The sequence below is a fragment of the Doryrhamphus excisus genome, chromosome 19, assembly GCF_030265055.1.
Source record: "Doryrhamphus excisus isolate RoL2022-K1 chromosome 19, RoL_Dexc_1.0, whole genome shotgun sequence".
In the NCBI taxonomy this organism is placed as follows: domain Eukaryota; kingdom Metazoa; phylum Chordata; class Actinopteri; order Syngnathiformes; family Syngnathidae; genus Doryrhamphus; species Doryrhamphus excisus.
The window spans coordinates 10,368,146-10,395,811 of NC_080484.1; the positions used below are offsets into that span (position 1 = coordinate 10,368,146).

General features: G+C 41.6%; 2 protein-coding genes and 1 long non-coding RNA gene across 9 annotated transcripts in view; 1 reads left to right on the plus strand and 2 right to left on the minus strand.

The window, feature by feature from the left end:
- Nucleotides 1-14,097, minus strand: part of usta (uronyl 2-sulfotransferase a) — a 43,865-nt gene extending 29,768 nt beyond the window's left edge. For both annotated transcript variants that reach the window (XM_058057381.1, XM_058057380.1), the window contains exon 1: nucleotides 12,573-14,097. In XM_058057381.1, coding sequence (XP_057913364.1) covers nucleotides 12,573-12,801 — 229 coding nt within the window. In that variant the 5' untranslated portion in view covers nucleotides 12,802-14,097. The remainder of the gene's footprint in view (nucleotides 1-12,572) is intronic.
- Nucleotides 13,032-23,595, plus strand: LOC131107391 (uncharacterized). Its single transcript, XR_009120252.1, has 5 exons — nucleotides 13,032-13,563; nucleotides 14,390-14,438; nucleotides 16,077-16,168; nucleotides 20,537-20,673; nucleotides 23,386-23,595. It is a non-coding gene; the product is annotated as an uncharacterized LOC131107391 (long non-coding RNA).
- sash1a (SAM and SH3 domain containing 1a) overlaps nucleotides 14,546-27,666 on the minus strand; it is a 188,156-nt gene continuing 175,035 nt past the window's right edge. For all 6 annotated transcript variants that reach the window (XM_058057371.1, XM_058057369.1, XM_058057372.1 and 3 more), the window contains 10 exons: nucleotides 26,510-26,578; nucleotides 26,292-26,435; nucleotides 24,422-24,554; nucleotides 23,840-24,009; nucleotides 23,425-23,634; nucleotides 22,100-22,250; nucleotides 20,527-20,658; nucleotides 17,761-18,746; nucleotides 17,128-17,259; nucleotides 14,546-17,032 (listed from right to left, as the gene is read on the minus strand). In XM_058057371.1, the coding sequence (XP_057913354.1) occupies nucleotides 16,772-17,032; nucleotides 17,128-17,259; nucleotides 17,761-18,746; nucleotides 20,527-20,658; nucleotides 22,100-22,250; nucleotides 23,425-23,634; nucleotides 23,840-24,009; nucleotides 24,422-24,554; nucleotides 26,292-26,435; nucleotides 26,510-26,578 (2,388 nt within the window). In that variant the 3' untranslated portion in view covers nucleotides 14,546-16,771. The remainder of the gene's footprint in view (nucleotides 17,033-17,127; nucleotides 17,260-17,760; nucleotides 18,747-20,526; nucleotides 20,659-22,099; nucleotides 22,251-23,424; nucleotides 23,635-23,839; nucleotides 24,010-24,421; nucleotides 24,555-26,291; nucleotides 26,436-26,509; nucleotides 26,579-27,666) is intronic.

A 27,666-nucleotide genomic window follows, 5' to 3' on the forward strand; every position in this document is an offset into this window, starting at 1 on the left:
TACAGTCAACGAAAATATCATCGCAACTCAGAGGCCTCAGGATTGCATTCAAAATTCCACCAATACGCCTGCCCATACCATCACTCCACCACCACGATGGTCCACCTGTGAGGTGGATGAATTATAAATTATCACTAGCAAAGATTTAGACATATTTGTTAACAATATTTGAGAGCACTTGTCAAGGCTTTTTCATATGAGGTGAGCATACTAAAGAAATGAAGCTTAGAATGAAGAAGTACACTTCCAGGGCTTGTGGCTTCAGTCAAGAAAGCTGGGAAATATTTGCGGTGATAATAACCCACAAGGGCCCAGTTTGTAGTGATCCAACAAACCCTTTATTTACCAACCCACTGGGATCGGAGACCAGAAACAAGTATATGGTGTACAGTCAATGGAGGGTGAGGACTCAACAACTCACTTAAAGATATTACGTGGGATTTCAAGGCATTTTTGGCCACATGTAACTTACATCAACATTAAATTATGCAGGTAACGATAGCCTGGTGGTCTTTGGAGCTACCACTCAGCAGCTCCTTCCAGCTCTTCAAAAAGCTTGTAAAAATCTTGCTAAAGACTTCCAATTTTGTCATCTGCTGCTTCCCAGAACTGTTGTTTTGGTTCTTAGGGGGAGGGGCAGAATAAAACCAAGAGAGTTTAGAAGGGACATTACTACCGTATCAAAATTTTTTCCTATCCTTTCTACATTTCAGTAGAAAGTACAACAGAAAGAGAGAAATGCAACATAGCCACATTGCTCTGGATGTTTACCTCATAACACTGCATTAGTATGCATATGCACCGCATATTATGTCGTTATTTACTAGTTATTGCAGTAGCCCCTCGCTTATGGTGGATAATAGGTTCCAGACCCGACTGTAATAAGTGAATTTCCGTGAAGTGGAATTCCTTTCTAAATGCAATATTTTCAGAGTTAGAGCTGAGGAATTCTGTTGACCTTCTTGTTAGCATTATTAGAGCACTCTAAACTTGAAATAACACCCCTAGAGTTACCTTTACACTCATATTACTTAAAATATTAGAGTAAAATAAGAGTAAATAAGCAATTTGATGTAGATAAGTGTGTTATTATAAATGTCTTCTGAAAGAGAGGCGGACAGGGAGTGACGCCAGGGTTGAGTTTCAGCTTTTTGTGGGTAATGGCTGCAAAAGTAGCCCGTGTTTTTATTAGGGATTATTGTGCCTGTTGTGAGATCATTTAAACCTGCAATAAAAGCCTGTTGTTCCGAAGATCAAGTCTGATCCTTGTGTGTGCCAGTGAGCATTGCAGTAACAGTACTGACACCTAACTGTAGAATTCTACATTTCTCATTTTCTTTTAGTCATTTTGATGTTTGCAAAAATACATAATATGTGCGTCTTTTGATTTATGATTTATTAACAAATATATTTTTGAAAAATCATGATCGAGTGCAAAATTTAAACGCCACTGTGGCAATTGATGACTGTATATCCAAAATCCCTTGAGAAGATATAACAAAATGCTGAGATTGTGAATGCAATGGAACTACAGGACATGTCACGATGAAAGCGACAATCTGGCAACAACAACATTTCACTACAGGTTTGCTGTCCAGGAAACTATTGGTATTTTTTGCAGCACCAGCACAGGAAACAGGAGGTAACAGAGAGGAAATGGATTATTACGAGGAATACAGCAGATGGGCGGGAAGTTTTGCGTCAAAGTTTTAGAAAGAGTGACAGATGGCTTTGCAGGACAGCCAACAAGGCAGACTAGTACAACGAGAACTTGCCAAGTTGTTCTGGGACCAACTAGTGGAAACACTACAGAACTGATGGTATTCCAAGACATGAAGCAACACTGAAGACAGAACCAAACAAGTCAAGTCCTAAAATGACCCTTGACCATGAGTGACTGACTTTGTATATTTAGTTGAAGGCTTTGTTAACGTTGGAATTTCAACTCAAGACGTCTCTTCAAAACATCTGGAAAACTGCGGTTTTCTCCAGTAGACCAGAACGGTTTGCGTGGGGTGTGCAAGCTTCAAACTGAAGCTAGAACTTCATTTCTGAAGAGTTCCTAAGTGTGACAAGTGATGGCCGGATGAGGATTGTAGCACCAACGCTCTCCTACGAGAAAGGTAACGATGTGTCAGAATCATTTTTTAAACCCGGCTCCTCATAAGAGACGGCTGTGCAAATGTTTAAAAAAAGAAAAAGAAAGAAAGAAAACAAACAGTGAAAAACGCAGTGAGAAAAGACGGAACACAAAGGTTGGTTTCAGGGCATTTTTGAGATGGAGGTGCGAGGTTTGCTTTCCTCGGGGAACGTCCACATTCCTTTGGAAGACTGAAAGAAAAATCCTTGGATGGACATGGATGGACAACATCGGTCACTTGGGAAAACAAGAAATTTAATGCTGTTTTTGTTAATAAAGTTTTGAAATGTCTTATTTCCTTCAACTACAAATGCACCACAAAGCTTTATTTATTTTGTCAACGAAAAAAATACATGCAATAGTTGTAGGCAACCGCAATACAGAGCCCCAATTGTGTGTGATATTTTGTATGTAGCATAACGGTTGGGCTTTTACTTCTTTTGTCTACCACAAAAGTAGTCATGCCTGGTTATAGACAACCATAACGTATCCACTCAAATTTTTCTCGATAAAATGTATTTTTGTGAATATTTTCAAGAGTCTCGAGCGACAGCATTCGCTATGGGAAAAATTAATTAATTCATTCATTCATTTTCAACTGCTTATCCTCACGAGGATCGCGGGGGTGCTGGAGCCTATCCCAGCTGTCTTCGGGCGAGAGGCGGGGTACACCCTGGACTGGTCGCCAGCAAATCACAGGGCACATATGAATGACAAAAATCAAGGTTAATTAAAATAAGTTACATCAAGTTGTTGTACAACCCAAAACAGTCCATCCATCCTGTGACAAAGTGAATGAGTTAGAACTCATCACTTGTCCCTTATTATTAAATTCATGATTTCAATGTTCGATTCCACCCTCGGCCATCTCTGTGTAGAGTTTGCATGTTCTCCCAATGCATGTGTGGGTTTTCTCCGGGTACTCCGGTTTCCTCCCACATTCCAAAAACATGCTAGGTTAATTGGCGACTCCAAATTGTCCATAGGTATGAATGTGAGTGTGAATGGTTGTTTGTTTATATATGTGCCCTGTGATTGGCTGGCGACCAGTCCAGGGTGAACCCCACCTCTCGCCTGAAGACAGCTGGGATAGGCTCCAGCACCTCTGTGACCCTCGTGAGGATAAGCGGTAGAAAATGAATGAATATTAGTACTGGTTTAATTCAAACTAAATTCTACAACTGTTTAGGACTTGGGATTTATTAAGAACAGGTGTACAGTTCATCTTACCTGTTTGGGGAGGAGTGTCTGCGTTTTATAGGTTTGGTGATGCCATTAGTGACATCATCAGACCATACCATGTACTGGGGATGAGGGAGGGGATTGCAGGTTTTATGGGGATTTAATCTTGGGTTTGGGTAGGGAAATATGTGTATGCGTTAATGTTTTATGAAGAGTTGTATCAGCATTGGGGTCACATAAGATGGTATTGTTGAAATCCGGTTTTAGAGTTACATTATTAGATGTGTTTGGTAGACCAACCTATGGGCTATAGTGGGACGTTCTGGGCAGATTGAGAGCCCTATAAAGGAGTAGCTGGGGCTTTTTTGAGGAGGGCAGAGTGACTTGTGGCTGTGTTGATACAACCCCATACAGTACTGTGTTTCATTGATGTGAGTGAATACATTTTTTCTTCTTGTATTTTTTGGATAATTCAAGTAATTTTTTTTCAATTCAATTTTTTTGGGGTTTTAGTGTTTTTCATGAATTCATCTTCCTTGTTAAATAAATGTGTCAAGCCTGAGCAAACTGTAAGTCTGTCTCATGAAATTTTTTCGGCCTTCGGACACCACATTACAACACATCCATTTTCTATGTCGCTTATCCTCATTAGGGTCACAAGTATGCTGGAGCCTATCCCAGCTGTCTTTGGGCGAGAGGCACGGTACACCCTGGACTGGTCGTCAGCCAATCACAGCCAATACATTCCTATTATAATAATTACGGACAACATGTCACAGTTTTGCTGGAAGAAAGAGGCGCCATGTTTGGTTTGTAAGCTGTGTTAGACATAGACATAGACATAAACTTTCTTTATTGTCATTGCACAATAACACAGCAGTGAAATTGCCAACAAAATGTCGTTGCCTGGCTCCCGTGTAATAATAAATAATAAATAATAATGTGGAGAAGAAATAGATTACATCAAATATGAACAACAATGTACAGTGTAAACAGTTACCCTGAGACCTGTGCTCTGAGCATTAAAAAAAAGTGTTACCGAAGGTTTGATACAATATAATGTGTTTCACTTTTCAACAGAGGGCCTCTCTTTTTATGTTCCGTATTTGTTTATTTTAGCCTCAAGATATGTGGAGCAACTCTGTTAAAAAAACAAAACAAAACACCCCCCCCCAAAACAAAGACAGAAGCATTCTTTCTAGTCTGTGTCAAGAGTGTCAAATACCTGCAGGCTGAGAGGAAAAGCGTAGTAAAGCTCTTGTGTGTTTTTCTGAATGGACAACAAAACAGCTTTCATGTAATCTGGGTGGATCAAAGGAAATAGCGCTTTGCAGTCGTCCCTCGCTCCGGATTTCGCAGCTTCATACTATCACGTTTTTTCAAAAGAAATTAACGAATAAATTAGCAGCTGTTTGGTGGTTAACTACCCCTGTTATTAGTAAAAATAAATAAAAAAACATTTTAAATCAAATGTTATGTATTCCTGGCCTAAATTAAGCATTTCAAGCATAAAATAGTTTTATGAACAAAAAATACATATATAAACTAGTGATGTAATATCTGTGATTTATTGTGTGCGCCTAACTGACTGCTAGCATGGTTAGCAGTGTGGAAAGTGTCGAGTGACTGAAGCGAGTTGTGGCCGATAACAGCTCCTGTGTGAATGCTCACTGCATTTGTGTTGTCTTAAAGTGATTGAAGTGCATTGTCACTCTCTCCTTCACAACAAACAGTAGCATTCAAGTAGTATTCAATACTGGTCAGGAGGTGTGAATTACATCACATTAATGAGACAATAGCCACCACAGGAAGTATGCTGTTATGTGTTATGTTTTTTTGAAGTCTAAGATGTCTTCTATATTGAGTAATGTGAGTGTAAGAGTGAGTATAGAGGTGTTATTTTATGTCTGGAGGGCTCTAGTCAGGCAAAAAACATTTTCTGTTCATTGCAGACAGAATTTAATGATATTATTCAAAACAAACATGTGACAACATTTTTTTTTGTAATACATGCACTAAATCAGCCAAAACAACTAATGGTAATTATATATTATTATTATATATTATTATATTATATATTATTATTACCGCACGGTGGGCCACAAAGTTAGGAGATCGGGAAGATCTGGGTTCAAATCTTCGGGTACTCCGGTTTCCTCCCGTATTCCAAAAACATGCTAGGTTAATTGGCGACTCCAAATTGTCCATAGGTATGAATGTGAGTGTGAATGGTTGTGTGTGTCCCTGCCTCTCGTCCAAAGACAGCTGAGATAGGCTCTAGCATACGCCCGCGACCCTCGTTCCGATAAGCAGCATAGAAATGCATGGATGGATAGTTTATTTATAAACTCTTTAACATTAATAATGATTTGGAGTGCACGATAAAGTGGAAAGGAAGCCGTAGTTCTTTCTGACCCCATTATTAGCGCTGATGTGATCATTATAAATTAAAGGTGAGTGTAGCATACGTACATGCCTTACAATGGAGGGTAACCAATATTTCCTCGCTGGATGATGAATAAGCGTAATAGTTCAAATGAAGCTACAGCATGCTTATTTGCTTTTGTATCAACGATTGAAGATTTGGTAGCTAATTGAAAAGAGGATTACTTTACGACAGTGATTTTCAACAACTGTGCAACACACTTGTGTGCCGCGAGAAATCGTCAGGTGTGCCGTGAGGAATTATTCAATATCACTTTTTTTTAATTCACATGTATTAATAATTTTCTGCAAATATTATGTCATTGTCGCGTGTCATTGGTGTAAAGACTGGCAGAGCAATGTAATATTCGTCCGTGTGGCAAAACTAGCTGATTGCCTCGTTCCTCTAATAGACTGAGTGATGCACGTGAGAGGTAGTGGTGACATGTTGTAACATTGTTGGTTAATTTAGTATGCGGATCAAAAGGGATCTGCGGTGGCGAGTCCGTAATCAGGAATAAACTGAAAGAAGCAAATAATGTTGGTTATTGGTGTGCCGCAATATTTTTCCAACGTAAAAAACGTGCCGTGGCTCAAAAAAGGTTGAAAAACACTGCTTTATGACACTTTTCTGAGTAAAAGGTTGGAAATGTTGGGACTTTGTAGGTTTTCTGGGAGGCTGCATTGCACCATTACATAATTGTTTTACATTTTTAATTTGCAATGTACATCATTTTCTTGGCAAAAACAGCTTTCCAGAGTTCTTCCACAGTTTTCATTTTTCCCCAGTTCAGTTTCCCCAGCTGAACCCTCAGAGGATCTAAGCTATATAAAACTTGAAAGCCAGCTCATAGTGGTTTTAACAACATGGGCTGGGCATCGAGGCTCAATCTGTATATTTAAGGCCGCTATTTCAAACCACTACTTATTTCTTTCACCAGGCAATGATGGACGCAGCAGAGATGGTGGTCACTTCGACCGAAATATCCACGGAAAGACACCACGGTACCCCCTGACCACCATGTAACATGTTCAGACCAGAACAACCTACCGCTTTGCAAATTCTCCAAATTGAGGCATAATTGATGCCTTTAGCCGTTTGATGCGACGTGTACGTGTGGCAGAAAGAACGGAAACCGGCGTGGAACAGCAACACGCTGGTGCTCTGCGGCAATAAACAGAGGAATGTAGAGCAAGCAAACATGGTTAGCAACACCAAGACGTGAGGAACTGTTTCACACAGCAATTATCGTGTTTCTCATTCAGATATACATGGAATTGGATCGAGATTAAAGCTGGGAGTAGGCGCTGAAATGGGACTCCATTTACATGTTCTAAGCAAAACTCGCAATTTTCTTACAAGAACACTATTTATGCAAGCTCTGATCTTCTAATTATGGAGTCATGGTACCACCCAGTGGCACAACGGGCCACCCACCAGTTCCCGTAGCACCCTTAAACGTCTTTCTAAAAACATGTAGACCATGGGAAGAACTGTACATCCACTTTACGCATGTCCTCAAACACCTACAAGTATAATAGCAAGTTTAGTAGGCATGCTACTTTTTGGTGAACGGGTGCTGATGTCATTATGATTCTAATGAAAGATAGATTGTTTTTCCTTTTGTTAGTGAACAGGCTAGAATGATGCAAGACAAAAGCAGCAAAACACTGATGGGACCGTACCATCTGAATTCTGGGGCGCATTCCATCATAACTAATTTGAAACCTCAAAATAAACACCTTGCGTACATTATGCGTACTGTTTTTAGCCTTTTTTGGGTCCTTATAATTGGGCAGTAGAACATGGGTGGTTTCTGCTTTATAGCTTTTTTTTCAAGCAGAATGGTGACTGACATCCATATCTTTTGAACAGTTCCATGAAACAACCAAAACAACACAAGAAAAAATGATGATGACAAAATTACTACATTTATTCACAGATTTAGACCGTAACACTAAACATAACATAAAATAATCATCTATTTACAGACATTTACACATGTAAACGTTTGCAGATAGGAGATCGGGAAGACCTGGGTTCGATTCTCCGCTTGGGCATATCTGTGTGGAGTTTGCATGTTTCTCCGGGTACTCCGGTTTCCTCCCACATTCCAAAAACATGCATGTGAGGAGACTCCAAATTGTCCATAAGTGTGGCCGGCGACCAGTCCAGGGTGTACCCCACCTTTCGCCCAAAGTCAGCTGGGATAGGCCCCTCATGAGGATAAGCGGCCTAGAAAATGTATGGATGGTAAACTATCGACGTGCCTAAGCTATTTACCAATGCCAGCCCTATCCTTTGCGATCAAACAGCCAGGGCAGTGTGCAAGTGTAAGCTTCCTGTATTTTTTGTCTCTGCAGGATTTGTCACCATTTCCCTCTATCAGCATACATTTCAGCAACTTTTTCATATCTAAGCTGTTGCTGCCAATCGGAGGAAAACAGAACTGTTGCCCGCTGCTGGGACAAAAATACAATCCCTTCAAGTCTAAAATTCACACACAAGATGCATAAGACTTTGATCTGTTGCTCCCGTGCAAAAAAAAGCACAATTTTGGCAGTCAAAGATGTCTGTAATACATTTCTGGCCCTTAGAAACCTCCCCCACAAAGCCACTGTCTTAATTTTCCATTAAAATAAAACTGTCCTGTTGGTGACCCATAAAATCAATGCCCACGCTAGAAAGCAGGTAAACAAACAGACGTACGAGGCAGTATGCACAACACAGCAGACAAGGAGGAACGCTTGTTTCACTCACCCCCGCGGGGATTTACGAGCCGTCGGATTGTTTTGGCATTTAGACTGAATGTAGCGCCAATTAGCAGACATAATACTAACATACTGTACATGTCAGGAATACGTCCTAGACACAGTTTGCTAATGGCGGAGGCCTGCAGGCCTGGAGGGAGCCTCAGACCCCAAAATGTAAAAAACAGAAGGTCACATGACTGAGTTGACTTACATTCTTTATGACACCTTTGGTAATTTGCCTTCAAGCGTGCAAACTACACGTGTCACTTCTACTCAGTTTGACCGTTTAAGTCCTTGTTTTTAATATCCCTTCAACAGGAAGTGGGCGTAGCGCTGCCTAAAAGGCCAGCGAGTAGGCTCCAAAAATCACACGCATGCACCATAAAAGCTCTAACATGCGTATGTGGCATGTCGTCACAAAGTATGTGTGTATGTATGTAGGCACGTGTACTCTATGAGTCATGCTTTAGGGGGGGAAAAAGGGTCGATTGATAAAAACGAAAGTCTCGGACTGTAGTCAAAGTTCACCGCGGAATTGCCGTTTAGGAAATGTATCTTCTCACAGTCATTCCCTACTGTCTGTTGAACATTTGCAGCATTTCTTGGTATGCTGTGTTTTCTTTTGTAATGTATTAAACTACACTCTCTGTGAATTCACACCATTTTCATATAGGTGCTGAACCCAATACACCGAGTGTACTCTCTTCCTGGCTTTTTGGAGGGAAACGACAAGGAAACCAGACACGTACGTGTTACCGGCACAAGACCGAGGGGAATCTCGACCAGTAGCAAAGTTTACACAAGCTAGGTCGCACTGTGTAGCCAATAAATACAACTGTGAAACAATAAACAGGATCCAATGTTAGCGTCTTCTCATGATTGAGTTTGTTTATTAATCAGCGGTGTGTGGCTAATGCTAACCGCTCCAATCCATTCACCCTACTTAATTACTCAGCACAATGACGCACCCTCTGCTGGTGTAAACGTGTAATTACATGGTCAAGATGAAATAAAGTACATAGAAATTCATGAAAGTTCAATTATTAACAAAAAAACTGATTAATTGGATTTACGTTATTTGATATGAAAAAAAACATGTGGGCGGCACGGCGGTCTAGTGGTTAGCGCGCAGACCTCACAGCTACGAGACCAGGGTTCAATTCCACCCTCGGCCATCTCTGTGTGGAGTTTGCGTGTTCTCCCCGTGCATGCGTGGGTTTTCTCCGGGTACTCCGGTTTCCTCCCACATTCCAAAAACATGCTAGGTTAATTGGTGACTCCAAATTGTCCATAGGTATGAATGTGAGTGTGAATGGTTGTTTGTCTAAATGTGCCCAGTGATTGGCTGGCGACCAGTCCAGGGTGTACCCCCGCCTCTCGCCCAAAGACAGCTGGGATAGGCTCCAGCACCCCCGCGACCCTCGTGAGGAAAAAGCGGTAGAAAATGAATGAATGAATGAATGAAAAAAACATGTTTCAGTTTACATGGGACCATTTTTGACAGGAGTAATGACAAAAACCAAATACAGGAGCTTCCACTATATTTGTGTTGACTTAAGTACTTTGGTCCTGAAAAAGAAAAATCTGAAAAAGATGCATCATCTTATATTTAGGGTCAAGCGATGTATGCATGCAAACCAACAGGTGGTGCCAATAGCTTTTACCCAGAGCTTTTCATCCAGTCACTCACGCACACCAGTGACCAGGAGATGTCGTCACAACACCGAAAGACAAAGAAACAAAATGCCTCAAAGATTGATCTGAAGATAATTGTGATCAATGAAGCAGAGTTATCAACCAACTGTTGAGCAGCTCAGAAGTATGATTACAATTATTTCTATTTGTACAGTATATGTCTCCAAGCTACTTGTCAACCCAGACATTTATGTGTGGCTTCCAGGCTACATGGCCCTTTTGAGAGCCATGTTCACTACGAGCCTGGCAGCCGCGTGCCGTTTGCTTAACATTTTTATGATTCTTGGTAAGGCGACTGGAAAGTATAACGCATAAAAGCATCCCTGAAAATGTATTATATCCAAAATATTGTGTTTGCTGACCAGTTATGATCCCCAAGGACCTCATTGAGAGGTTTGGCAGAAATGAATTGTTGAGTTGATGCTGTTTTATTGCTCTCATCGGGAAGTCCAACAAAGATAAACTAATTTGACATGTGTAGGAACATAAATGACTAATCCTCGTGGATTCTAACTTAAAAAACAAAAACAAAAATTAAACAAAATTACTACAACTATTACAGTATGACTACTGTTATGCAACTTTTTCCTACTATGTAAACAACAAGAGCACTCAGAGAGACTCAACATTCGTCATCTGCTAAATCAATCAGTGATTTTATTCCCTTGGATCCAGAAGGAATTTTGTATGTGGATGAAACTTAACCTTCTTTTAGCTGCTATGATCATACACAATTGCAAGCTGTCCTGATGAAATATGATGCAATTGAACATTAAAAGGTACCGTGTTATGTAGAACTGACGTCCAATAAGTAATATATGCAGCTGGGCTCTGCTATTGCCCGCATTTTAGTGGTGAAAAATAAGTGTTAGCAGCAGCATCAGTGTTTGGCAAATTAGTGATTATTCTCTGACATCTATAATTAGTTGATTAATCGGTCAAACCATAATGACAAGTGGTGGTGATGGCCACCAGTGTGCAGTACTGAATGCTGTAGACCAGTGTGGACTGTGGATGCACCCCAAGCAGAACACATCATGTATCAAACAACCAAATTACTTTTTTTTTACTACTTTTACTGCTAACAAAAGACAGACGACCGTACCACCAACAGCAGAGGTGAAAGGGCGGCCCTACAGGAGTCAATTCACCACCAAAGGTCTGCTCCATTTACCCGCAGCTCCATGTTGAGTGACATCCTCAAAACCCCCAACCTCCACAAAAAAGCCTCTGTTCCTTCTAACCCCCCCTTCCACGTTCGTTGCGAGATTTCCCCTCCCTGGCAAATCAAGCAACTATTTTCTTCCATACACACACGCCTATATTCACGGATTCTTACCTTCATGTTGGCAATCTGTAGCTAAATGCCACACAAGGCAGGGAAAGGTCAGTCAATCATCTGGTCATGAGATGCGCTTAAAAGGCTGCACGGCCTGTCCATCACATCCATATAGTACACACACACACACATACACACACAGTGGGCATCACCTGAAGTGAAGTTCATGTTCTGTGATGAAATAATTCCATGAGATAACGACACAAACCAACATCCAGAAAAGTGACATTTACACGCAATTATCCAAATTAGGTGGTGATGTCATCACCTGTTTGCTCCATCCTGTCACTCGGCTAACAGCTGATTGCATCCACTCATACTGTATACAGTATGCATGTGTCCGTGTGTGCGTGTGCCACAGCATCTCTTCTTCATTCCACTGCCCCTATAAGATATAACTGATTGTTGTGTAGTTGGAGATTCTGCACATCTAACTGTGTAAAAGTGATTTCTTAAAAGTAATAGGTGGACACGCACATCAGTATAAAAGTGATACTTTTAGACACACGGGAGTGTAAAAGTTATAGTTTTAGACACAAGGTGGTTTTCAAGCGGTCGTTATAGGCATATGGTAGTGTAAAAGTTGCAGTTTTAGACACATGACAGTATAAAAGTTGTAACTTTAGGCACATGATAGTGTAAAAGTAAGAGTTTTTGACACATGACAGTGGAAAAGTTGTAGTTTTAGGTACATGATAGTGTAAACGTGGTAGTTTATACACAAGATGGTGTTAAAGTAGTAGTTTAATACAAATTGTGGTGCTAAGGTGGTAGGTAGTCTTAGACACATGCTGGTGTAAAAGTGGTGCTTTTTTTTTTTTACACATGACAGTAGAAAAGTTGTAGTTTTAGGCACATTTTAGTCCAAAGTAGGTACTTTTAGACACTTGGCAGTGTAAAAGTTGTAGTTTTGTACACATGATGGTGTAAAAGTGGCAGTTTTGTGTACCGAGCAGAGTGAAATTGAGAGTGTACAGTGTTGTCTATTCCTCAGCCCGCAGAGCCAAAAAACATGGAAGAAGAAGAAAAAGTTCTTACCGAGATACTGTCTGATGTCCAGCAGGATTTTGGGAGGTCCTCCGTTGAGTTGGTAGAAAAGGGAGGCCAGGCAGAAGAAGAAGAGTGTCGCCATGCAGAAAGCATAAGCTCTGAGGGGGAAGCGCCAGGGCAAGGAGGCGAGCAACTTCTTGTGGTTCCTGAAGTGAATGAGATGAGGGTTCTGGTTGTTGTTGCTGTGAGGCGGACTGCCGCTGTAATTCTTCATCATCTGCTCCTCACAAGGCGCCGTGCAAAGTCACCCATTCGTGTGTGCGCAGTAGGACCATTGGAAGGTCTTTCGGGATGATCAGCGGCTCCTCTGCAGCACCCAAGTCCGTGCACGGTGGCTCTTGCTCGGCTTGTCTTGCTCTGAGCACTCCGGCTGACTGTCGGCTCTTTGCAGCCGGGCAATTCCACAAGGGTGCATCCTTGCAGGCCGGCTCCCCTTTTTGGGTGTCAGATTACTGGACGTGGAAGGAGAGCGAGAGAGAGAGAGTCGGGGAGAAAAAATGTTCCAACTCATATCAGATGTGCATTTTTGGATGGAAAACAGCGCCACCCAGCGGTTCAAGCAAATGGAAACGCATATTTTTCTTCGATTTTCCATTAACCACAATTTCTTATCTTAAGAGAGCATTATGACAAGAAAAGGCCAACAATAAAGATTATGTTAATTTAATGTCATTGGGTGAAATATAATGATTTCATGTGACTTCGGAGTTGTAAACGAGTTCATAGTAAATAAATAACTGTTAAAAATGTATGGTAAAACGTGTTAAAAATATATGGTAAAAATTATTGTCCATAAAGAATCGTTACAGTGACAGCAAGAGTAAGTGCTGTTCTCGCTATTAGACAATCTTTGACATTTTCCCGTTTGTGAAGCGCAAGCTAGCAATGGCAGAAACGATTGAAGTTTGAAAAAGCTCCTCAACAAGCTGTTTGTTTTAAAAACGTTTAAGCCTGTAGTACGCCTTGTGAAAATGTCTTTGTAAGTATCTGTGTGGAAAAAGCACCTAAAATAGCGATCTCAAATGTTCCTGAATTATTACTTTGATTATGTATTTGTAAGTTTGACGACACCGTAGTTAGCAGTTAGCAGTGTATCCCTATGTTGTAGCTAGCTAAATATTTAACATATTTCATGTACATTTATAAATAGTAATTGCATTTTTTGCGTGTAAGTTACCGCAAGCATACATGCAAGTCACGAAAGCTTTACAAAAACAAAAAAAGTAAGCCATGTTTACGGAGTTTTCTTTAGCTATCGATTCGCTAGCTGTGTAGCAGCATACTCCATGACAGTATCAGTAAAAACTATACAAATACTGTTGTAGGAACCACAGATACTCATTGCGGTTTTTTTCAAAAACAATTCATAAATGAACGCTGTTTTGTGGTGGACCTATTACTATTCTAAACATGTTTGAAAGACAAGTTAGACGTAGTATTGTGCTCACTGGGTATCAGTAATGTCAGCTTAATTGCTAGCGGTGGCCGTCTGTTATGTCCCTGCTGTGATCCCGTAGCCTGCTCAATGTTATGTAAACGAACAATATAGGAGTGTAAAAGTGGCTACTAGTGTGTTATGTCACGTTTAGGGGGCTCCGGGAAAATATCCCATTCATGAATGTATTAATATTTAATCCTATTTTAATATATTTTTAATTACAAAATATCGTTGGTGTTTTATTAAATGTTTCAAGTAGACATGTTAAATAAAGGACAAATGCTTTCTATTATCATATTTTATATATTTGGGGGAAACTGAGGCATTAAATATAATATGTTAAATGTTTTTTTTTTTGCATTTGAAGAGAGGAAAGCTGCGCCACAAGCAGACACACTTTGAGCTGTATTTCCAAGGTAAGCCCAACACAAGACATTAAAAGTGGAACACAGAAGAGCATTATGCTTATGAAGCATAAACAGTCATACAATCATTACAGTGTCAATAAGAAGGCCAGTGCATGTCAACAAAACAGTTTATTATAGTTGAGAATGACAAATAGTTATGGACATTACTGTTTTATTAATATTATTTCTATACACAAGCAAAATCTGTATGGACAATCATGAAGTAGCTGAAAAGCAAAGGGAATCCTTTGTACACCTATGTTACAATTACACACTGGATAGCTCCTCACCGGCTAAAGCAATATGCATTATGCAGGAAGGTATTGCTATTCATATTGTACAGCTAAACGGGGGGGAAATAACTTATTTAAATATCAATTACACATAGAGAATTTCATATATGTAATCAAGATTGCTAGATTGGAAAAGGTTATCACTCATTGAGTTGTCCCACTTGGCATGTTGCAGCTAGATTAAGTCACCCTTCTAAAGTGCATTTACAGTGTCAGTCTTTTTTTATTTTAGTCCTTACCAAACTTCTTGGGTTGCTTGTAAAAAAAAACAAACAAAAAAACAGAACATGGTTTTGCAGAGCAAGGCTGTTGACTGGGGAAAAAAAGCATGAAAATGATTGTGGGAATAAAAGCGAAGAAGGTTAAAATAAAGGATGCTTCTATGTTGTTGTCACTTTTTCCCTGATTTTTAACACTAGTTACAGTCTAGCTGGCGGTATGTATTCGGTCAGGGGTGTCCAAAAGTGACCTATCAAAAACTACAAACAATCCAGTGTGAATATATGCTCAACAGTTAAGTATATTAACAAAACAAAAAAAAAACCCAGTCTGCATCATTGCGTTATAGGCGACAAGGCAAATGATTGCAATTAGTGTGATAACATTTCAAGTTTTTCTTGCAACAAATGTGTTTTTCTTTTATTGTTTTATGTCATATTTACAATATTCCACAGGGAAATAAAAAAATAAGCTTTGGACACCCCTGCCTTAAGGGGTCATTTTCTGTGGCTCTGCAAAATGCAAGCAGCTAGCGTGCACAGTGAAACCTCTAAAGTCAAATTTGTGGGGCAGATTTGGACATTTTCTCGAGCCGGCCATACTTGCGCTAGCCCAGCCATCAACTAATGCCTGGGATGCTAAGGCTAATAAAACACACCTTCTCACCAACGTATGATGCAAAGTTGATTTGTGCCTCAGTCATCTAATTTCTTAACATTCTTAATTGTGTTGACATTAACCACTGCAAATGTACCAAAAAAAAACAAAACAGAAAATGCTCTACCTTTGATAATGCTCTACATTAAAAAGAAGTTAAGTTGTAGAAAACATACAATAAAACCTTCAAACCTAGAAAATAAAATGGAAGAAAGCCCCACAAAAATGCTCTACCTTCCATAAGTAACCATGCCTGTGCATAATTTTCTTCCATGTTTGTAACTGTCAAAGTGTAAAAAGAAGTTAACCACAAAAAAAGCTCAAACAGATTGTACCTTTGATAAGTAACAATGCGTATGATCTTAGGTTTGGCGAGAAAGGCAAAATCAGTTGATGCTCCTCACTTTTTCCTTCAGTGCCTAACTGTAAAACATAAAAACAATGACCAACTTGTCTTTGAGCGTATGTCTTCTCCTAGAAACGCACAGTTTGGAAGAAGAAAAAGCAGATTTAACCCTTTGAAGCACGTTGAACCCAACGTGTTGTGCTCCAGCAGCATTGCTTCCCAAGGTGGGTGCAACTAGTGAATTGTATCATGACACTGACTTTTAGAGGTTCCACTGTGTAGAAATTGCATATTTATTTCCAAATGTGTTGTTATATGAAGTGGGTTTTTTTAAAATCGTAAAACACCAATCAAGTTTCTGGCAGATTCAATTAATAAAAAAAAAGGCTATGATAAACACTCATTCATTCATACTTAATGCTAAGGCAATGTTATAGTGAAAATGTGCTTGGATATAGCGGAAATGTGCTTTTTAAGCCTGGAAATGAAGCGTTGTATAATACAGAAAAATGATAGAATATAAGTCAGCCACATGTTGATATTTATTGTGTTTAGTTTGTCACTTTGGCGGTGCTACTTCCTTCAAATACCCTCTTCACAAGAGTTCCAAGCACTTGTGAAGTATCTTTTTAAAAAATCCTACAAAATGATGTGCTATCTTCCTCCAAGGCAGATTCTTTATTTTGGGGTCTTCGGTAAGAAAGTTTCCCTCACTACAAAAAAAAAAAAAAGGCATCATTGTAGCATCCAGGATGATCCCAAGTTGCGGTAAACAACAGGATGAGTTCTACGCTCCCTTCATCAGTCTGATTCCTGAACACGTTTGTTTACGACTGAGCGTCCCTGCGCGCAGCGACCAGCCGGGCTTCGCCGATCATGCGGCGGGCATGTCCTTCGTCCCGCACCCCGGCCTCCCACGCGCCGCTCTCCGTCAGCGAGGCCACGGCGCTCATAGAGTCGACGCCCGCCACCGCGAGAGCCTGTGTGTACATGGGGAGGCCGATAGCGACCAGCCAGTCGGAGACGGTGCTGATATTGCCGGACACCGGCGGTCTGCGGCACATTTCAGTCAGACCACCAGAAGGGATCTAAGGACACAAAAGAGGACACATTTTATCCAGGAGCTGGGCGGAGACGGAGCAGGACGTGAGGAGAAGCATGGAAGCTGCAGCAGCGTCCTTACAGCCATGCGGTGTTGTTTGCGCAGTTCCCGGACCCTCAGCTGGTCCATGATGGAGGCCACTTCCTTTACGGGATGCTGGAGGTCTTCGGAGTAACGCTGCACCAGAGGCTGGGGGATACCACAGCGGCCATGCTGGGAGGGGGAGGGAGCAGGGAGATGATTACTCAAGGAGTACACACTCCCTCATGGGAAGAACAAAAAACATGTTCTCTCTCGGCTTATCATCTGTGTAAATAAGGTTGGTATGTAGACGCCATTATTTCAAACATGGCTTGATTTTGTTTGGCAACACGGATTGGAAGAGAGGATGAGAGTAGAATCCAAAAGTGAAGCACCATACAAGCAAAATGTTGCATTTCAGCATTTTCTATTATATACAAAACAATAATACAGGACTAATTCCTGCAAATATTGTAAATATTTACTCTTTACCCGTCACAGACACACAAGTTTAAAAAAAAAAATGTACTTCCTTGTCGTTAATTTGAACTTTTCCACCACCTGGAACTGGTTCAATTCCCAGAAATCCCACTGTGCATTCACTTGAGCTTCCCCAAGCTCAGATAAACAGGAGGTTAATTTTATGCAAAAAATGTGAAATGTATCTTAGAAGTGTTTTGATTGGTTGCTAACCTTGTCTGAGTAAGGCTCCTCTGTGAGATCGATACCCTCAGCCTCAAGCCGTTGCTCCAGCAAGGTGAGCAGGTCGGGACTCATCTTGGAATGGGATGCCTTTCTTGACACGGCCACCTTACCCCCCAGGTCTGAGAGCCAAGGGGGCGTCACAGAAACACCCGCATCTTCTCCTCCGGGGGACAAGGCCGACGAAGTGATGCAGGGGCTGCTGGGGGTGCTCGGTGTCTTGGCGGGCAGCGGCGGTGGAGTGGCGCTGCAGCGAGTTACGGGGCTGCTTGGGTGGGAGCGGGTGAGCGAGTGCGTCGGGGAGGGGGCGGGGGATGGCGAGGAAGGTAGGGAGAGGGGGGAGTGACCGTTGGCGAGTCTTTCTCTGGACTTTTTAGCAGGGACAGGAGGTGGTACTGGTGGCTTTTTGGCATGAGTCCGCACCACCCTCTCATGACCTGTATTGGACTCAGGGGGACTTGGAGTTGGCACTGGAGGGGAGGGGGCTTGGGTGGTGGGACAAGGGGGTCGTAGAGGCAACTGCGAGGGCACAGGTGGTCTGTCAAGCCTTGGTTTTGGACTCACAGGTGGAGTCCTGTTACGATTCAGAGAACTCTCGTCTCTACAGACCTTAGTGGGGCTACCGGTGTCCAAACTGAGCCCTTCCAGACCAGCTCGACCATCCACATCCGTCTGTTCCCAGTGCAGGTCTCCCAGAGAGTGGGAGCGTTTCCACGATCCGTTTGGCTGGAAGGTTTCATCCAGGTCCTCACAGCTTCGACTGGCCGGGATGGGCGAATGTCTTTGGGCTTTACGGAGCCCCAGCAGGTTGAAAGCCTTCAGGGACGGCTTGCTGAACAAGCTTTTAGGGAACTTTGGACGCTGATTCTTGATGTTCTGCTGCAACGCCTCACTGGAGATAGTCATCGGGAGCGTCGGATAGTCCGGAGACTGGCCCGCGGAAGAGCGACCAGAACGGGACGTCCTCTTACTTTTACCTGCAAAAATAAACACAGCCTCATTGAGTTCTGAAGAGGACGCTATGATGGCAGCCTGAAGTATGTTATGACACTAGAATGAAAAGCTGGAGCAACTTACCGCCTGAAACGGGTGAGAACAGCCAAAGAGAATTTGAATGAGAAAGATGGAAAAGCCATGAAATGTCTCAACAGCACCCAGAAAAATGGAACAAATACATATTGTGCTATTGTGTTGGTGACTGTACATTTCCTGTCTTTTTAGACGCGGAAAAGAACCAATAAGCTTCAAGGCTTTGACACGCAACAACTACTACTTATGACGGGTGTCACTAAACAAAACGATGCATGGGATTTAGAGTAGAGAAGAACGAGATGAGATTTTAACATTACTTTTAAGAAAAGTACAATGAACTACAAGCTTCTAATTTAATTTCTAATGAAACCAGCCTGCACATGGCAATATACTGAGGCTGGAAAAATTGTCAAGTTAATTTTCAGTAATTAATTGATTAATTTACTGAGAATAATTAACACGAGATTTGTAGTCAGTATGTCATTCCTAGAAAGGAGACGAATAAGAGTATGATATGTTCACAAAGGATGCTTGATGATAGAGTGGGAGCGACACGGTGCCTTCATGGCTCAACTGTGCCATTAAATGATGTATAAAAATGTGGCATTGCGCTTTATGAAGGAAATGTTTTGAAAGCTGTGAATGGGTACTGTACACACACAGCACTGTGTGACCCTGAAGAGAAAATGCAGGATATGAACTAAAAAAAAAGTTAGTTTGTGAAAGGAGCAGCATGAAGAGGGAAAACAAGAGAGGCCAAACAGAAAGAAGCAGCAGCACCTTCTTTATTAGAGTTTTTTTTTTGGGGGGGGGGCTTTTAATTCCACAATTGAAATCTCTAGAATAGCAGAATAACCGTGACACACACACACACACACACTCAGATGAAGAGGAAGCCAGTATTTCCACTGGAAAGCAACAATCAGAGGGGACAGAGCTGTGATTTGTGGGTGCTAGCAGGGGATGTTAGATCTTTCTGCTCTTTTCCCCCACACGTTGACACCCCTGGGTTATGGAGATGTTAGAAAGGAGCTGGAGCGCTATTAAAAATAAAAATTGTGTCGATAAATCTCCATTTGAAAAATATTTCCTTCGAGGCACATGAGTACATTTGTGAAACCTTATTCAAACTAGCAGAAATACTCGTAATCGTCCCCCTTGTACACTGTCATCAGTGTGGAATCCACAGACGGGAGAGCTGGGAATCCTTCATTTGGCAGCGAGTTTGTTTTCGTGAGAACACGCGTGCACACGGGGGATGGTCTCCCCCTTTGGTCATAGGCGCCCAGCATTGTGGGGTAGACCAGGCTTAGTGGTCTGGGGCTTGGATCCATCACTGCTACATGTGGACTTTGGTGCTGATGAGACTGAAGGCCTACAAGGACGGAAAGAGTGATGAAGGAAGGATAGAAGTATGTCATGAGGAGAGCAGGATAAGGTTGAGGGTCTAAAACAAGGACGCTAAATGGATAGGACTGGCGACTTGGCTGCAGACGCCATGATGGTTAGCAAAAGATTCCAATGGAATCTTTCTGGATTCAGCTCACCATCATGACGGCTAAACAGTTAGTCCTGGTCCTTTATAGTGTCCTTGGTCTAGGTGGTCCAGAGTTAGAATGCAAAAGCATGGAGAGATGGGGCAGCCGTGTCACAAAAGGGATGCTAGACCTTAGCTAGGAGGACTACAACTCCAAGTGGTCAAGTCTTGAGTAAAGCCATCAATACCGTTCTCCAGGTTCTCGTTGCTCTCATAGCAACCGGAGTCCCGTGGCGAGTCTCCGACCAGACCCTGTCCCCCGGACAGAAGTTTCTCCTGGGAGCCCGACAGGCCGCCTCCGCGCTCTGGATCGCTGCTGCCTGGAGACGCACAAAGTCAGCCTTTTTCTTCTCTCAGAAAACTCATTAAAAACTCATAAAAACTACCGTATTTTCCGCACTATACGGCGCACCGTGTTATAAGGCGCACCTTCAATGAATGATATATTTTAAAACTTTTTCCATACATAAGGCGCATCGCATTATAAGGCGCTACAGTAGAGGCTGTAGTTACGTTATGCAACCATTAGATGGTGCCGCGCTAAAGGGAATGTCAACAAAACAGTCAGATAGGTCAGTCAAACTTTATTAATAGATAACAAACAAGCTTTCCACAACTCCATTCACTCCCAAAATGAATAAACAGTTGTTTTATTATTTTCTCTGAGGTAAAGCATTTTCGTGACACATCTTTAACATCTTTGAACAACAGCAAGGCATAACATTTTACTTTTCCTCCATTTAGTCAACGCGCAAAAAAACGTCTGATACTGTTATGGTAAATTAAACGTTAGTGCAATCGCAGTATAGTGACACTCGTAATGTGCAAAATGACTTTGTTTAGTCTTCTTTACTTGGCGCAGCTCATCCTCATGCTTCCTCCACTTCCGCACCATCGATTCATTAATGTTAAACTCTCTTGCTGCTGCTCTATTTCCGTGTTCTACTGCGTGACTGATCGCCTTGAGTTTAAACTCTGCGTTGTAAGCGTGTCTCTTAATAGGAGCCATTTCAGGGTCTTTATACAAACGCACAAATGAAAGTGAATCGTTGTTTAATATTTCCCAGTATGCACAGCGCACTTCTTCTTCTACGGGAAAAATGGAGTCGGTGGCTGCTTACCGTAAGTTGCGAGACCTGTCGCGGCTCAATATTGATCCATATATAAGGCGCACCGGATTATACGGCGCATAGTCAGCTTTTTTAAAAAAAAATCAGATTTTAGGTGCGCCTTATAGTGCGGAAAATACGGTACTAATGCATCAAATTGGACGCCCCACTGGGCATCTGCAACAATATATCGATTTTATTCTTTTAAATTTATAAATGTTTTCTCAAAATATTACAACTTTATTCTCATAAATGACTAATTTTGTATTTAGGCTTTTACATATTGTGTATCTTATGTATTCTGGTAATATTACATATTTACAAATGTCATAAATTTTTCTCGTAAATTACAACTTTTTCCTCTAATTTACAAATGTATTCTCGGAATACTATGACTTTATTCTCGAAACCTCAGATTTTTTTTTTCGGTGTGGCCCTAATAGTGTGTCTTATTACCACCTTTCCCCTCCCAAGAATAAATAAAATGGTACAATCCATTCTGGTATCATGCTAAATAACGAATGTTTAAACAAACAAATATAATAATTATGGTTTCATGCATATTAAAATGGACAGAATTTTGTCATTTTGTAAGTCTTCCCTTGTTCTAAACACAAAAACAACGTTGGGGTATATTTTTCGGGGTGCTTACTGTCATATTCCTGCAGCAGCTCTACAGCCGTGAGCAGCACAGCTCTGTGTTGAGGGTCTCTGATGTTCAGCTCGTCCAGGTCCTCCTCTTCCAGCAGCTTGAAAGTGTCGAGGTCCTCGTAGCCGTTGAACAGGAACGTCGGCATGTGTTCCTGCACAACGTCAGCACACTTTGTAGCACTTGTGACGACAAGACAATGTGGAAACAACAACAACAGGACCCATCCCTCCCCAACAAATATCAATATTAGTTTTATTCCAGCTTGCATGCAATGTTGATGAAGCTCACTTCAAAAGCGTACGCTGTTGACGAGCATACAGAGCAAGTTATCACAAGGCAGCTGTACAAATGCACGAACGGCACGAGGTGGGAGCTATTTGGCAACAAAAAGGCAAACACGCTAAAGCTCTTTACACAAGAGAAGACGGCCACTGAGAAGAATGTTTAAAATGCCCGCCCTTGAAGCAAATCTCTCCCAGCAATGTTGAATACCGGCAGTGTGACGCCAGCAACACACGGTTGGTGAGCAACTAAAACAAAAGAACCACACTTTAGACATTTTTGGCCAGTCTAAAATTTAAACGTGGTGAAAAATTCCCGTGTAGTGTCATAATTACACGCTAAAGTTAGAGCTTCAGAAACATTTTGATGATACACTGTTTGGGAATAGGTATCCATGGCGACCATGGATCGCTAGTGCTTGTCGAGCCTTTACTGCAGAGGTTCTAAAATTCTGAATTTGACAAAAAAAAAACAACTTCTAATAAAGTTGCACACGGTGTTTCCCATGCATTAACTTATTTGTGGAGGCCCGCCACAAATACATTTGGACCGACATAAATATATTTGACGCTACCTGTTTGTTCTAAACATATAATCAGTGGGATCAGTGTTGCAACTTTGTCACTATATTTCGTTAGTTTTCTTGTTTTCTCCCTCACTTTTAAATTCGTTAGTTATGCAAATGTGAGGATGTAACGTTAAAAGCAGCATCATGCACTAATAGTTCATATTTCAGCCCCATTTCAGCGTTTCCACTGACAGTATGTTGCTAAAGATCCAACATAGCATGTTAAAATGATGCTTGTTAGCATGAGCTAGCTTTGACAGGACGGAAGGTTTCTGACGTGTGGTTAGGACCAAAGTGGGCACCCTGTCATTGGCGTTCCTAAATTTAGCCCGGCTCGTCTGTAATTTCTTCCATTTCATCTTCTCGTACGATTTGTTCCTGTGACTGCACGACTCCGCCATGTCAAATATTTGTCAAGACTATTTGTCCTTCACAGTGCGCTGCGGTGGAAGGTCTGGCACGCCGGGTATCCCACCTTGAGGTTGATGCGTTCCAGCAGCTCCTCCACGGACGTGGGCTTGGGTGGTCTGCCCTTCCTCCGCCTCCTCACCGGCCGCTTGGGTTTCTCTTCTTCCTCGCTCAGCACGTCCACGTAGATGAACTTGAAGGTGCCCACCTTGTTGTTGAGCAGACCCATCCAGGTGCCCATGGGCGGCTTGCTGATGATGTCGATCACGTCACCCCGCTGTAAAGTGACCCAGGTAGGTCTGATCAGTTATCGGCTCCGGATAATATATCGTTAGCGTTGTTTTTACCCACATTATAGAAATAAAATTACCACAATTATGATCTAAGTATAGTTAAAGCCTGGATTCTCAAACTGTGGTACAAATGGTTTGAGAAGCACCAGTTTAGGTTGCTCAACAAAACAATGGCTAGCTAGCCGTCACCTTCAGTTTGAGGGAGTCTGTGTCGTAAGGACTCGGCGTGAAGTCCGTGTGGACTCGTGCGCGGCCGCAGAAAGGACCCCTGTAAGGCGGTTCCTCATCATCGCCGTCCTCCGACTTGACGCTTTCTCTGTTGCTGGCAGACGAGTCGGTGGTGCTCACGGTTTGGCCACCTGGACACAAATACAAGACATCTCGTGTCAGCTTGTGTGTCGAGTCTTGGAGTTCACTGCAGTACATGGGAGCAACCAGAAGAGGGTGCAATTAATTCAGGCCCAGTTCGCTCACATACTATAAACAATACATCTTGTTACTAGAGAAGAGAAATTATGGGAAAAACTGATGGTTGTCCCAAAGACCTCCTCTTAGAACTTTACTAATTATGACCGTATGTTTTCCGATGCGGCTGCATGCTTTGTCTGCACGCTACTAATAACCGTATGCTGGAAAGATGGCGGCTATTTGATGACAGATGCCACAGCTTGAAGTAATAACATGTTGTAGTGCCGCCTAGTGGTTAGAAATAGAAGTGTTAGTCGGTACATACTAGCAAACCATTGTGGAAAAATACTCCTTTAAACTCACTCATTGAGCTTTGGCCGCTCAGAGAACTGCGAAGACTTTCCACTGAACCGCCAGCCTTGAGCTTGGGCTTCTCCAGGGAGTCACTGTCAGGCTGGGGGGACTGTGGAGAACCGGGTGTTCCATCTGGACTGGACTGGAAGACAGAAGGAATGATGGAAGTCATGAATTCACATTCTTTATATTTTCACTGCGTCTTTATCTTGAGCCATACAAAAATATATCTGTGTACATTGCAGTAGATATACACAACCGAATAGAAATACACACATGAGCAGAAAAGGAGTATATGGTTAACACTTCACGTAGCACTAATGCCAGTTACATAATATTTAATACAATTATACATTATAGTACATACACAATGTACATATATATATATATATGTAATATGTATTATAGATGTTATACACCATACAGCTCATGCCATTACTTCTTATTATATCATATACTTTTATGCATACATGGGACATGTAATATTTAGTAATTATGTTGGTTTATTAAATAAATTAATGGAATAATTATAAATAATAAATGAATCAATTCTTTTTAAAATACATTAATGCATATTTTAATAAATGTTATTAATGATTAAAGACATTGTTCATGAAATTAAAAAAATATATATATACATTCAAAAAAGCAATTTGAATAATACTAAAAAAAAACAACCCAAACAAATTAAGAAAATTAAGAAAAAATTAAGAAAAAAAATCATACATTCTGGAGCCAATTGGTGGTAGCCGTTTTTTTTATTGTTCATGAAATTAAAAATATATATATATAAATTCAAAAAAATTAAAAAGTAATTTGAATAATACTAAAAAAAAACAAACCAAACAAATTAAGAAAATTAAGAAAAAATTAAGAAATGATATATTGTACTGTAAAGCGGGTGTTCAGTTTCAGTAATCCACTAGAGGGCACTGTGGTCTATGCAACAGCCAGGGTTTGGTCACTGACATCACATTTGATTTGTCTTTCTTAATATTCTTCTTCTTCTTCCAAGTGAAGGGTGCATGACGCACGCCTAGAAATGTGGGTCACAGCGTAGAGCCCGCCGTGACGGACAGATGCTGGACCAGTTTAGCAATGAAACATAATTTCTGCAGGGCTGGACGGAGCCCACCAGTGGAGTGGATTGCAGTGCCCAGTAAAATTAGGCCAGAGCGGATGACACACAAACATTAGACACTCCCAACAAGTCGGCGGGAGACTTGCATCACTCAAGATACTGGATGCAGAGCGACAATCCCAGTGTTTTAGAGCTGTGTTTATTCTGTAACTAACACAAATACTTCCACCCACTCACCCACTCAGACACTGAGCCTGTGGCCGAACACTCAACAATAACCTCTGCTGCTCTCTGTTTTGTAGATTAAAACATGTCATGACACATACAGCATACACCTCCAACGAGGTTTTATGGTTTTATATCCATGCTGTGAGCATGTAGTAACAGGTACAAAACACTTTTTTGCAGTACTTTGGTCGTTTTAAGTATTTGCAGCAGCTCCAATATGTAGAATTACCTTTTGGTAGTGGCCTGATATGTTGTAAGTGTGGTGAAGCTACTAGCTAGCCGGTGTGGTGTGGCAAGGTGTCACTACTCAAGTAAAATACTTCTTTGGTGTAATAATGTTAATTATATTAACAATGTTGCTGGGTGACATTATGTGAATTATGTTTTGTTGTTTGTGCTTTTTGGAGAAATCTTCATAGGTGGAATAGTTGCATGAGAGTTGAAGTGAGAATGTGACAAGCAGACTTATTTTTGATAACACAAATGTATTAGCTTATTGCATTGTCAGATAGTATTACACAAGTATAAGCAGAACACATTTTCTATCAAAAGTGTGGGTGGGTGTCTAACCTGCTCAGACAAAGAACTGCTGTACTTCTTGGACATCCGCTTCCTCATGGTCTCCTTCACAGACTTGACCTTCTTGCCCAGTGAGATCCGAGAGGTGGTGGGGGACTTGACCACCTCCCTGTATATTGCCTCCTGCTCTTTATTCTGTGGGAAAGGGGGGGGACAGAACGTTGAGGACAAAACAAAAAGAGGTTTCAAGCTGCTGACCAGACACTTACATGGGCTTCTGTGTTGAGCACATGGAGGGAACGGTTGGACAGGTCGAAGCCACCGAAGCTGCATGTTCTCTGCAAAGGAGGCGAAGGCAGAACTCAATCAGCCACATTTGAAGCGGTTCCGGTTCCACACCCAATGAGGGGTCAACACACAGTGATTCATGCATGACAAAGGATAGTGGTTTGTTCATATGAGGGGGACATGATGTCAGACTGCGGGCAAGCCAAAGGAGGACGGGATGGAACACTTTGTGCTTTTTCTCTTTCAATTCCAACACTGGAAGCAAATGAGCTGTTTTATGGGGGAGAAAAGGTATTTTTAGGGCGCCCTCGGCTGGTGGAGCCTGGATACATGCAGAAGGGGACTTGAACAGTTAGCATTAGCAGAAACATGATCAGTGACATACAGTAAATGGGGAACTATGACATGAGAGGACAAGGGGAGTTCATCTATTTTTTTATGGCTTTACAAACGCAGACATATTCGATAAAAGTTGACAGAGGGCGGCGCGCCCCTGTGTGGCGCAAACCCCCGGCTTGAAGATCCCTTAAAAGTGATACATTTAGCATCGGTGGCTACACGAGACCAGTCCACAGCTGCTTGCCACATTGCAGCTTCCCAGCAAAGAGCTTGCAGCAACAAACACGTTTGAAGCGGCGTCCAAGAATAATGTGATGGCGATGTTTTCAATGGAATGGACATGCACCCAGGAAAAAATAAAGTCTTTCAAAGATAATTACAAGGAAGGAAAAACATCCAAAAAATAAAAAAAAATCAGGAGGCACGGGCCCCTTAAAATTAAAAAAAGAAAAAAACAAACAACATAAAAAAGTGGATTCCAGAAGTTTGTTTGGATGAGACGACCTCACTGGCACACCAGAGGATTCAGGTAGCATCAAAGCTGCAGGATAGCTCCAACACTGCTCCCATTCCATGGCTCCATTTCACCCTCAGGTTATCCTGACCATTAAAACCACTGAGCTGAAGGTGCTCTAATAAGAACTACAGTATTTCTCTTACACGAGAGTGTTGAAATGTGACATTTATATAAAACACTTGTTAAAATACTGCAGTATTTTAACCTTTCAGTGGGCTCCGACCCCAAGCTTTGCTTGTTAAGCTAGAGCCATAAAGCATGGCGACAAAAGGACATTAATAG